Genomic DNA, 12,169 nt, shown 5'->3' on the forward strand with positions numbered 1-12,169 from the left:
ACAGGACCAAGGATAGGGGAAAAAACTTCATACCAGGGAAATATAAGGTGATTTTTAAGACTTATCTAGTATTTTATTTCCCCCTTAGTTCAAGCATTCTCATCAGAGAGGCTTTCTTTTAAAAATAAAGTTAACTTTTATTTCACGTAGAAGCGTCTTTTCTTTCTACGGGGTACAAAGTACATGAAAAGGGGTACTTGTTTGTTGATCATTAAAAACTTCAGGTTTTCAAACAATTATTTACTAATGACATCTCATCCTGTAGCTATTTATGTTTTATTTTTAGAATTGTATTGGAAATGTTTGATTCCTTTATGATTTTTCAGCAAGTTATATAAAGTTGTTTAGTCACTAGAATTTATACTGTGCCCATGACATTATTTTATTCCCTTCGTATGAAAGCCTCAATAAGTTTTTCTTGTTTCCAGTTAACTTAATTAGAAAGTCTGGCTCCGTTTGAAACAGCTTCTCATTTTTAAAGCATCAAGCGTTATTTAGTGAAGCCTATAAAAGAATAATATGAGAGAAGGTAATTCTTTTTAGGAGAAAAATGTTCTGTGTTAGTAAAACCTCAGGATTTTAGAGCTGAAAACTTTTCTAAGAGATCATTTAATCCTTTTAGTACTTGTGATATTGATATCTTAATGGGATTATTTTGCTGACAAATATAGTATTTATTGCTTTCTAAAATCCTTTGTTAATTATGGGTGCCTCCAACAATGGAGACACAAATTTAATTTAAAGGAATAGATATTATTGAGGAAAACAATTTATTCAGTCTTTCATGCAATAAAATTTGATGGAGGGCATTACGTTATTATGCCAGGTGCTCCTAGGTACAGAAATGAAAGCAACACAACCATTGCTCTCAGTAGTCACAATCATTGGAAAAAAAAAAGGAATAGATATCATTTTTAGCCTTGGTCACCTTAAAAATTGGAGTTAAAGTATTGGCCCTTTTTAGTTCTGCTGGTAATAGTAGATCTTATTCTCTTGCCATTCTATAGGTCTAATTGGTTAATATGTGGACTCTAATATTTAGTGAGGTTAATTATTAGTATGAAATTAAGGATTTCATTTTGGTTTTTATATAAAGCTAGACATAAATAGACTTCATAGTTAATTATTTATGCTGAATAATAAAAGTTTAAGTTTGGAGGTGCTATATATTATTGGGAACACTTGCTCTAGAAGTTGTATTAAAAATTTGATAGAAAAATAGGATATTGATTGATTTTATTATAATAATTTTGTGAAACAGGAAAAAAATTTTAAATTATCAAGGTAAACTGTCAAAAATAAGTATTTAGAAAGGAGTGTTTTAATGTTGAATTACTTATGAACTGACAACTGTAATCTTTTGCCTAAGATTAAAATCATAGTACAGTGCTTTAAAAACTTTCATAGCAAAGGCTTGTCAGTTTTTCCCATTTTTAGGAAAAATTTTTAGGGTATTATTTCTTAAAATATTTGTTTAATAAAAAGAAAAATTACTAATATTCCAGATGAAGTTTTCTTTTCAAATGAAGTTTTCTCTTTTAACCTTACTGTGTTCTCACTTGTAATGTTCAACTGATATTGTTGCTGGCAAGGTCTCCTGACTAGTGAATTTATTCTCCTATCGTAAATGTTCTGATGTCATTATTTCCTTCTCTGTCTTTTATCATGGCTCAGTCATTTTATGGGAACCTGACACAGTGACAGGCAAAAGGTTAGCTGGAAGGGAAAAGAGATGAAACTGAAACTAAAAGTGATTCAATATATACTAAGTTATCAGTTACTACTTGCATATTATCCATGGTAAATTTTATATTTGTACTGGCTTTTCCTTGTGTTTTTAGGAGCCCTGCTTGGAGTATCTCCTTTGGTCATTTAGTTAACAAATCTAAGTGCCTATTATGTGCATAACATTTCTGTGACTACCTAGCTCATTGATTTGTGCTCAAGTGATAATATCCAATTTTAATATTAACTTTCTAAAACATACAGAGCTTAGCGTTCCCCACATACAGGGCTTAATCTTCCCGACAAATTATATGTGTGTATTTTAATGGCAAAAATAAATGGATTTATTCAAATTCTAGCTCTCTGCCATTGGCACGAATAAATAGGTTTAACTGTATTTCCTGTTAGCACTTTCTGAAGTTTTATTGAATGACATGTCTAAAATGAGTAGTAGATATTATCTGTGTTGGAATTATCTTTGGATTCCAATTACTTACACCATCTCTTTACAACTGATATTCAAAAATAGTTTCAAAAGTTTGAACAATTTTAACATAAAATTTCTGTTCCGCTTTTGTAATACATTTTTATTTCCTTCAGAGTAATACATACACATAGTTAAAAAATCAAACAGCACTAAAAGATTCAAATGAAAAATTGCAGTCCCCTTTCTAGTTCTTCCCCACTCTCCAGTCCTGCTCCTCAGACATAATCACTCCGAATTCTTTTCACTGTTTCTTGTGGTATTTATCTACGTAATTTAAAATAATATGCCTCTTCTGCCAATTTCTTGGCTTAAGTGATTCTTGTATGTTATTGAGAATTTAGGTCTCTTAGAGTCCTTCCCTTTCACTCTTCTTCTATTCTTTTACTGTAGCTATGTCACAATTTTAAAATCTATTTTTGGTATTTACATTTTTTGATTATGAAAATATTGTTTACTGTTGAACTAAGTCTACTTTAAAAAAAAAAAAGCATCCAGTGTTACTATTAAAATGTCTGAAGCTAATCTGATTTCTCTCTGGAAGTTTTTAGGATTTTCTTTATCCTGGTGTTCACAAATTTTGTGATATTGTGCCTTGGTATATGTCTTTTTTTCAATCATGTGCTGATATTTGATTTTTTTTTTTAAATTTAGGAGATTCATATCTTTTAGTTTGGGGAAAATTTCCTGTGGTTTTTAATAATTTCTCTTTTTTTCCTCTTTTCAATTCTTTCTTTCTGGACTTACTATTAATTGGCCATTGTACCTCCTATTTTGACATTGTATCTCTTGGATTAATTGCTTAATTAAAAAAATTTATTTTTCCTCCCCAAGTCCATCTCTTAGGATTTTTGTTTTATTTTTCTTGTTGTCCTTCACTTCATCTTCTCATCCTTCTACTGACTTACAAAATTTTTGTTGTCGTAGTTTTAATTTCTCCAAGAGCTTTCTTGTTCTCTGTTCCCGTTTCAATATTATATTTTTGCTTCATGGATGCAATATCTACTCTTATCTCTCTGAGATTATTAATAACATTTTATCGATGTTTTCTTCTGTTTCTTTTTCCTGCCATTTCCTAATTTCTCGTGGCTCATTTTAGTCTTTGCCTTTCTATTGGAAGCTTTCATCAGATCCTTAGAGTCTTAGTTCTCTCAAAAGCAGACTCTAAGATAGGGAGATGATTCTAGGAATTATAACCAGAAAATGGGGAAGTGAGACAGTACAAGAGGAAAACTAGTAAAGAGTATATTGATTGAGTGGATTACTGCTGTGGGCAGCTGGGATTCAATATTACTGGAGACTCTCAGAGAGACTCTATGCTGTCCAGTACTAACCACTAACCATGTACTGTTATTTATGTATAAATTACTTAAATTAAATAAAATTTAAAATTCAGTTTTTGGTCACACTAACCACATCTCAAGTGCTCAACAGCCACTTGCAGCTAGTGGCAGCCATATAGGACAGTGTAAATATCAAACATTTCCATGCCGGTTTAGACCATGATACCACAGAATTGTCTCACTGAGGTGCAGGGAAGCTGGGCACTTTATCTACCAACATCTGTCCCTTATTGGTTAAAAGTTACTCCTGGCATTCTTTTTTTTTTTTTTTTTTTCCCCACACCAAAACAGTACTTTATTTTGTAAATTTTGACCCATTATTACTCCCATGTTATGGTTTTTTTCAGCTGTTAAGTGTACAAGGTAAAAAAATTTAGTTAGGTGGGGGCTGCACTTGGAAAATAAATTTCTTAAACTCCATATACACGTTTCAGAACTGCTGGGTCCCAAGTCCCTCTATGAACTCCTGGGCTGCCAGTATCATGTGCAGCCTACAAAGCTACACTATCTGAATGGCTTATTAATTCTGCATATCAAGTCAATCAATGTGTCAACCTGTAACAGACTGCACACTTTTAACTGAACATGGCAAAATATTCACTCTCTAGAACTTTACATCATCATTTGATGTCAAACAATGCAGCAAATCCCAACAGTATATACAAAAAACAGCTTTGCATTTACAAAAGATTGTTTCCCATACTGATTAATCCAGGCAGCTAACTCATTGGTTTATGCAACTTTTTTGAAGAAAAATAAATCAATTACTAGCAGAACTATTAGTTGATCACTCATCCATTGACAACTTGCATCATTTATTCAGTGCTATATTAAATAATGTATTGGAAGATAGATTAACTAATAGCTCCAAGCCTCCTAACAATTTAAATGAAAATTACAAAATGTTTGAGACCCTATTTTGGAATACAAAGGGTGTTTGACTTCCAATTTCCATTCTCTGTAGAACAAGAAAAGGTCATTCCTTTATGGACATGCATAAAATACATCACATTTTCTGTTCTGCTGATGCTATAAATTCAATACCAATTCTCCAGCCACATCAGTTATGAGCATAAAGTATATCATGTAACCTCAAATCTCTAACAGTAGAAGGCTTAAACAAGAATGGATGCTGCTAGAATAATGCTGCTTCCTTTGATGTGGCAACTCAGCATCCATCTCCCTCCCCCTCAGATGATTCTTCAACATGTCAGAGCAGTGAGGAATGGTTTTAATCCCATACCCAAGTTAGAGTGAACACATTGGCCACATAATACACCTGCTCCATTTTTAAAAAAATTCTGAATCTTGGGCAACTGTTCTCCTGTAACTGCTTTACAGTTTCTAAAAGCAGTTATTGTCCAAAGCTGGAAGAACTTAAGTCTTCTCAGATGAGCATGTGAATGAATGGAGGGAGGTAAACAAAAAATAAAAAAGACGAGGTCTGATAGGGGGGCAGCCGGATAAGAAAATCAAAAAAGGAATAGTAATTTAAAGTTTATTCCAGCTATAATGCAGGTTATTCTGACTTTTAGGTAGCATCACATGGCATACTTCTGAGTCCATTCCTGAGTTATTCCGTTGTACTTATCTCTTTTATAGATCCGTGCAATCTCTGGCACTAGGGGGTCATCTGGGTTTGGATCACATAGCAGTGAACGGATGGATAAAATAAATTTAGAAGTAGTTAAAGCAGGAGACCACTGTGATCTTAGAATGTCGAGACAAATGCTGCCATTACTGTTAATATTTGGATGATAAATCCTTGTTGTAAATGCAACCTTAAGTGGTTTGAAGGGGTAGTCTGTAGGAAATGAACTGTCAAAAAGAATACACCGCCTTGATATGGGCTGTCATTAGGTCCCATAATTGTAGCTTGCCAATGAAACATATCATCCCCAACTGGACCTTCAGAACATTGTGCTGCAGGGTCACGGGCCAAATCACCAAGTTCCTTATTAATCCGTTTCAGCACCATAGTCTGTGCTTTTTGTTTGGCTCCTTACTATTTCGGTGTGTGCTCAAAGGTCAGGCCAAAACTCTTGATTATCCCCGCGGCTGGGAAGGATTGTCTCTTTGTCTCACACCAGCTCTGCCAGACACAGGCGCAGAGGGGCCGGGGCCTCCCTCAGGCTGCAGCCTGGCCTCCTCCCTGAGCGGCAGCTGGTGCCTCCCTGGCCCTACGGGGCTCACGCGCACGACCTCTCCTGGCGTTCTTAACTCCCTGTTACTTCTGGCCTGTGTCAGTCTGCTATCTCACCTCTATTTTCTACTAGCTGCCTGCTGTACCAAATGCAGAATTTCTCTGGATCTCTGGTCTCTAGAATTTCTCCAGAGACCAAAATTCTGGTCTGCCAGTCTGAAGGGAAGTAGTCGCTTGACTGAACACGGTGGAGGTAGCGTCTTATCAGTATAAATATGTAGGTTTTCAATCAAACTCCCCAGATTTTAGTGGGAAATCTTACCCCAACATTCTATGGCAATTGCTATGTTCAAGTGCTAAGTCTTCGGAGGGGTCTGTGAGTAAGTTGACTTCCTATTCTTTTTCCTTACTGTAGGCATTTAGGTTTCAATCTTTTTTGATCTGCAAATTACCACCCCTTTGGAGCTTAAGAAAAATTATGACATATAGTGTTTCAAACATACGGAAAAGTATAAAGAAAAATATACGTGCAATTCTTGTAATGCTGTGGTAAACCCAACTAGGCCGTGATGTATTGTTTTGTCTTGTCTTTTCTTTTCCCTCCCTCCCTCCCTTCCTTTTCTTCTTTCTTTTCCTTCAATGCCAAGATCTTTTATTTGATTAAATTTTAGGAGACTTGCCAACACTCATTGATATCAAGGCAGCTAAGATTTGTATTGGTTTTTCTCCTCTACTTTGCTGTGTTTAGTTTGGTAATATTTTATTGAGAATTTTGTGTCTATTTGCATAAGACATTTTGGCATTTAATGTTCTTTTCTTGTAACATCTGTTCTCAGCTGGTTTTGATATCAGGGTAGCATTAGACTTATGAAAAAGTTGGTGAGTGTTACCTCTTTTTCTGTTATCTGAAACAGTTTTTACAAAATTAGGATTAGTTGTTCCTTAAATGCTTGTTTGAACTACTCCGTTTGGGGCTAGCTGTATTTTTTGTGTGTGTCACACTCCTTCCTTCTGTTTTAATATTTTTCTTTATAACACAGAAATATCTTTCAGTTAGGTTCAGTTAGTGTAAGCTCTTTTTGTGTGTCTGAAAGTTTCCTTGTTTAACTCTCACTTTTGAATGATAGTTTACCAAGATGTAGAATTCTAGATTGTCAGTTTTTTTTTCTCCTGGGTTTTTCTTCCTCAAATATCTTTAGAAAATTTTCCAAATTTCTTCTTTTTTTAAGGTTGGCATGACCAGGAGGCTTGGGTCTTATCTAAATATTAGGTCTGAAGGTCTAACAAATGGAAATTAATTTTTTTTTTTTCCAACAAAAGGTTCACATGTTTATTACTGAGCTACACAGTGAGCAGTGGTGAGGAAAGATCAAGAAAAGAGGAGAGAGCATCAAACACAGGCAGCTGTTCCAGACACTAGTGATGTTCTGATAATGTGTGCCACTTCATATGTGAGGCTCCTTATAGACCCAGCTTGGTTCTTCTCCAATGTCTTCTCTTAGAGTTGTACCTGATTTTATTACCAGTTTTCATTTGAATCCACTGGGCAATGGGACGATTCTGCTTTTGTTTCTTGGCCAGGAATTGCTTGATCCTGAAAGTCTTGTGAGAAGACATGGCGAGGAGCAAATCCAACCGCACATAGGATGGTGGACAAGAGAAAAGAGGGAAATTAATTTTTTAAATGGATATCCCAGTTTCTAATTAGACACCAGCAATATTTATGACAAAAAGTTCTTTATAGTCTCAAATATCTTTAATTTTAATGGAAACATTTTCTCCAAAAGATTAAACCAGAATTTCTGAATCATGGCTCCATATTAGAACCTACTGATTTGATTGGTTTGGGATGGGGGTCTAGGTAGGCTTGGGTTATCTTTTGATGTGTCCAGGTAATTCTAATGTATAGACAGAGATTAAGAAACACTGAGTTACAAATTGATCTGTACTTCAGTGAAATTTTAATATAAATTTCAGCAGTCTTTTTCCTTTTTTTTAAAGTTACTGACAATCTAATTCAAAATTAGATTGGAACTAATTTACAGGACTTCCCTGGTGGTCCAATGGTTAAGACTCCATGCTTCCATTGCAGGGGGCACGGTTTGATCCCTGGTTGGGGAACTAAGATCCCTCATGCTGTGTGGCGGCCAAAAAAACATTTTTTTTTTACATGGAAAGACAGTCAAAGCAATTTAAAAAAGAACATAGTTCAGACTACCTGATTCAAGATTTATTTAATTACAGTGTGGTAGTAGTAATAAGATAGACATTATGGATCAATAGAATAGAATCGAGTGTCCAGAAATAGACCAACACACATAAGATCAGTTGATTTTTAGCAAAGGTGCCAAGGCACATCAAAGGAGGAAGTTACAGTCTTTTCAACAAATGTCCTGGAACAACTGGCTAATCTGGAGGGGAAAAAATGAACACTGACTCTTACTCACACCATACACAACACAAGGGTTATAGACCAAAATTTAAAAATAAAAAATACTATAAAACATCTAGAAGAAAATTCTGAACATAAAAAAAACACCATAAAAGAAAAAAAATAATTAACTGGACTTCATTACAATTAAAAACTTTTCTTACAATTAAGTACTTTTCTTACTTTCCCTACAATGGAATACTACTCATTAATAAAAGGGAATGAACTCTGAATACACACAACATGTGTGAATCTCAGAACATTAGCAAAACCTTATGCTAAATGGAAGAAGCCATATCCAAAGGAGTAAATACTGTATAATTCAGTTTATATACAATTCTAGAAAATGAAAAATAATTTATAGTGTCACAGAGCAGATCAGTGATCTGCCACCTAGGGCCAGTGGTAGGGGGAATTGAATACAGAGGAGTTTGAGGGAACTTTTGTTGGTGATGGAAATATTTATATCTTAATTGTGGGGATAATTACACAGTTGTACAATATTTGTCAAAAATCATTAAACTGAACATTTTAAATAGCTGTAAGTAAATTTGACTTCAATAAATTTGATTTTAAGAAAAGTAACACTGGATTGGACAATCTCATATTCTTGTCCAATTACCATAGTATATAATTATGTGTCCTTTTCATAAGTTTTTATTTATTACTTTACTATTATGGGTATACACTGACAGTTTAGTTTGTATTATAATAAAATAAAATTCTAGAATCAAAATTACATTTCAAGAAGGATTATAACTGCTCTTTTTAACTGTGTGTGTGTGTGTGTGTGTGTGCACACGAGCATATGTGTAGAGTCTTTACTATAGGCATCCTCTTCCAAAATAAAATAAAACAAAAATAAACAAACTGGGAATTGTAGCTTTATTTTACATAGTGCAGAATAAAATAGGCAAAGACAATTTTGGGAATGAAATTGTAGCTTCTAGTTTTTATTTTGTGACTTCAAATCCATGTTAGTGGTTAAATTACAGTGTTTATGGTTGAATGTGGAGTATTTACTGTGGAGAAAGTATATTTATGGTCTTGGCTCATTTACTAATAAAATATTTTAACCTTTAATTGAATGTTGCCATAGCATGGATGTTAAGTGTATGTTACAATTACATTCTGTTGTATGATACTGGGAATGTTTTTATTATTTATATAGTAATAAGGTGAAAAACTGTATACTGTTTAAAAAATATGTGGATAATAGCTATTTCAGATCTTTCATGTGAGCCTATTAAAGCAAAAAAAAAAGGTTAAATACTGTTTTGTATATGCTGAATTCGCTGCTGCACAAAATAGAATGCAATGACCATGTTTTCAGAGTGCTGGAGTGATTGTAAACAGATGAAGAAGTGCTGAATCAGGCACTCCAGGACTTTGACAGTTGCCCTGGAAACAGGGTGCATTATACTTGCTAGCAATAATCTCCCTCCCTCCTTCCCTTCTTCCCTCCCTCCCTGTTTCTCTCTCCTCCCCCACTCCCTCCCTCCTCTTTCCTTTTTTTTGATGATGGCAGTGCAAGTTGAATTTGTATACTGATCTAGGCTCACACTTAATGTAAATGATTTTTTTAAATTGGGTTCAATGAAGGAAAATTAAACTATAGTTTTAATTAGACTATATTGTACAGTACCTGAAACTGAAAGGCTAAATAAACTGACATCTTTTAAAGTATTACATTTTCTTAGCATCTGTTATTGAGTTAAGAAGGTAGATTGAAATTTGTAATTTACTAAGTGACCTTGGATAAATTAAGCCCTTTGTTTCTCAATTTTCTCATTTGTAAAATGGCAATGGTAATAGTACCACAACTCCTAGTGGTGATGTAGATTAGATGAGCTAATGTATTTGAGGTGCTGGCACATAGTAACTTCTCAACAAATGTTTGCATATCATCATCATGATCATATCCAAAGTAAAACAACTTCTATACCTCACTATGGCTATTTCAATACACATGTTACTAAGCAATATAATGTATTTCAAAGAAAAATGCTGGTAATGACACTTGCAAATAAACAAAAAGAAGTGTATTGTAAATTTTATTTGAATTTACAATAAAATTTTTGAATTTTTTCAATTGGTTGAATTTTTAAATTGTATTTATTGCCAATGTATTAGGTTTTGTAATGATCATTTAGATAGGAGAAAATATTCATTCATTTTTAGGGTTTTTGGCCAGTTTCATAGATTGTAAAATAGCTGTAAAGACATAATTACAGTTTTCATACACACATATTTTAGCATTTTGGTGCATGCTGTATTAGATTTTATCTTCAGCATCTGACAGCATGTAGTGACAAGATTGATTTCTTCCTTATTCAATCGTCTGACAAATACATATTGTGTACCTACTGTGTACCAGATGCTGGGGATATCACAATGAACAAGACAGTCAAGATTCTTGCTGTCATGAAACTACTGTCATGAAACTTAGAAATCATTGTTGGGGAAGGTACTGGGGAAGAGTGATTGGATAAAACAACACATAAAAGAACAAGATAGCTTCAGAAAGTGTGATAAGTCCTGAGAAAAAAATAAAACAGGCTGGTGGGATACAATGTGCCTGGAAGGACTAATTTAGATTGCATGGTTATAGAAATCCTTTGTGAGAAGATGACATTTGAACTGAGACTTGAATGATGAGGGGACAGTCTCATGAAGACCTGGGGATGGATTTTCTGATTAGTGGGAATAGGAGTGCAACTGCTTCTTAGGCCTGATAAGCTTGGCATATTTGAATACTTTAAAAGATGAGCATTGCTAAAGGGTAACGATTGAGTGGAAGAGTGATAAAGGAGATGTGCGTAAAGATAGGCAGGGATCTGTATTTCACATATAGGCCCTGGGAATCATTTCTTACTGACTCTGTGAACCTTGATGCCACTAGCAAAGAGAAGTATGGAAAACATGTGGTTGGTATTAACAATGTGGCTTTTAGGAAACCAAAAAAATATCCACAGAGGTTTTCATTGCAGATTTGGAAGTATAATAAAAGAAATAATCATTAATTTTGTAGGCTCTGGAGATAAATCAGGCCTGACTGATTCCTGGCTTCTTTTTAGTGAAATATCAAGGTATAAAAATTTGTTTTGAAAGCAGTAGAGGAGAAAACTTGTACATAGCACCCTTTCCTCCTATTATATATGTATTTATTATATAACTACATAAATATATTCATATATATGGATATGTGTATACATAGAGATTGATATAGACACATATATGAATACTAATAATTTTGGTTCATGTTTTGTGAATGCTATTACAAGATATGAACCTATCATATTTATATAGAATTACCAACTAGGCAGTTTGCTAGTAATTTTCTATTTTGGATTAATGCACTTTGAGGAATTAATCTTTCAGTCACTGGAGTAGTGAATTAGTCACTCTTTGCTTTACTCACTTTGATAATTTACTTGAATATCATGGATTTTATGAAGGGATAGACTGATTTGTTTAAGTTTTTCCTTATAAGTTTAACTTCTGTCATGTTGATAGGTGATTTTTCTCTTTCTACTTCAGGGCCACAGGCCACAAGTATCCTTTGCTCTAGTCAACCATCTGGAAATTTTATGCCACTGATAATTACTAGAAAGATAATGGAAAAACATTAGCTAAGTGCCTACTATGTGTATGTGCACAACAATTGATAATTTCTCCTTCTGGACTGGAGATTAGAATTAGAATATGAAAAAATATAGTTTTATGCTCTTTCTGGCAGGTGATAGTTCTTTTTATTTCACTTTCAGTTGTAATTGCTAGTTCACCTCTGGTATTGAGAAAATTGTCACAAATTTTAAAAAATTATAAATAATTCATGCTTGTGGTTAGCAATTTAAATAGTAGAATAAGAAAAATGGAAAGTAAAAGTTCCTGACCCCTGCAGTCTTATTCCCTAGAGATAAACTTTGCTAACAGGTTCTTGTGTTTCCTTCTAGAATTTTAGATGTTTATGCAAGCATATGTAAGGGTATGTTTGTGTGTATAAATTTACGTATATAGTGTATCTTCCTTTCCTTTCTCTT

The 12,169-nt window shown here is 33.9% G+C and overlaps 2 protein-coding genes and 1 pseudogene across 2 annotated transcripts in view; 1 reads left to right on the plus strand and 2 right to left on the minus strand.

Annotated features, from left to right (window-relative positions):
* PDE3B (phosphodiesterase 3B) overlaps positions 1-12,169 on the plus strand; it is a 169,593-nt gene that overhangs the window by 32,758 nt on the left and 124,666 nt on the right. The window lies entirely within an intron of this gene.
* LOC137771658 (ubiquitin-conjugating enzyme E2 D3 pseudogene) lies at positions 5,000-5,530 on the minus strand (annotated as a pseudogene).
* LOC137771871 (large ribosomal subunit protein eL39-like) lies at positions 7,012-7,347 on the minus strand. Its single transcript, XM_068555608.1, has one exon. It carries the CDS (start codon positions 7,310-7,312, stop codon positions 7,157-7,159), a length of 156 nt encoding a protein of 51 aa, XP_068411709.1. The 5' UTR covers positions 7,313-7,347; the 3' UTR covers positions 7,012-7,156.

The sequence above is a fragment of the Eschrichtius robustus genome, chromosome 11 (assembly GCF_028021215.1).
Source record: "Eschrichtius robustus isolate mEscRob2 chromosome 11, mEscRob2.pri, whole genome shotgun sequence".
Lineage (NCBI taxonomy): Eukaryota > Metazoa > Chordata > Mammalia > Artiodactyla > Eschrichtiidae > Eschrichtius > Eschrichtius robustus.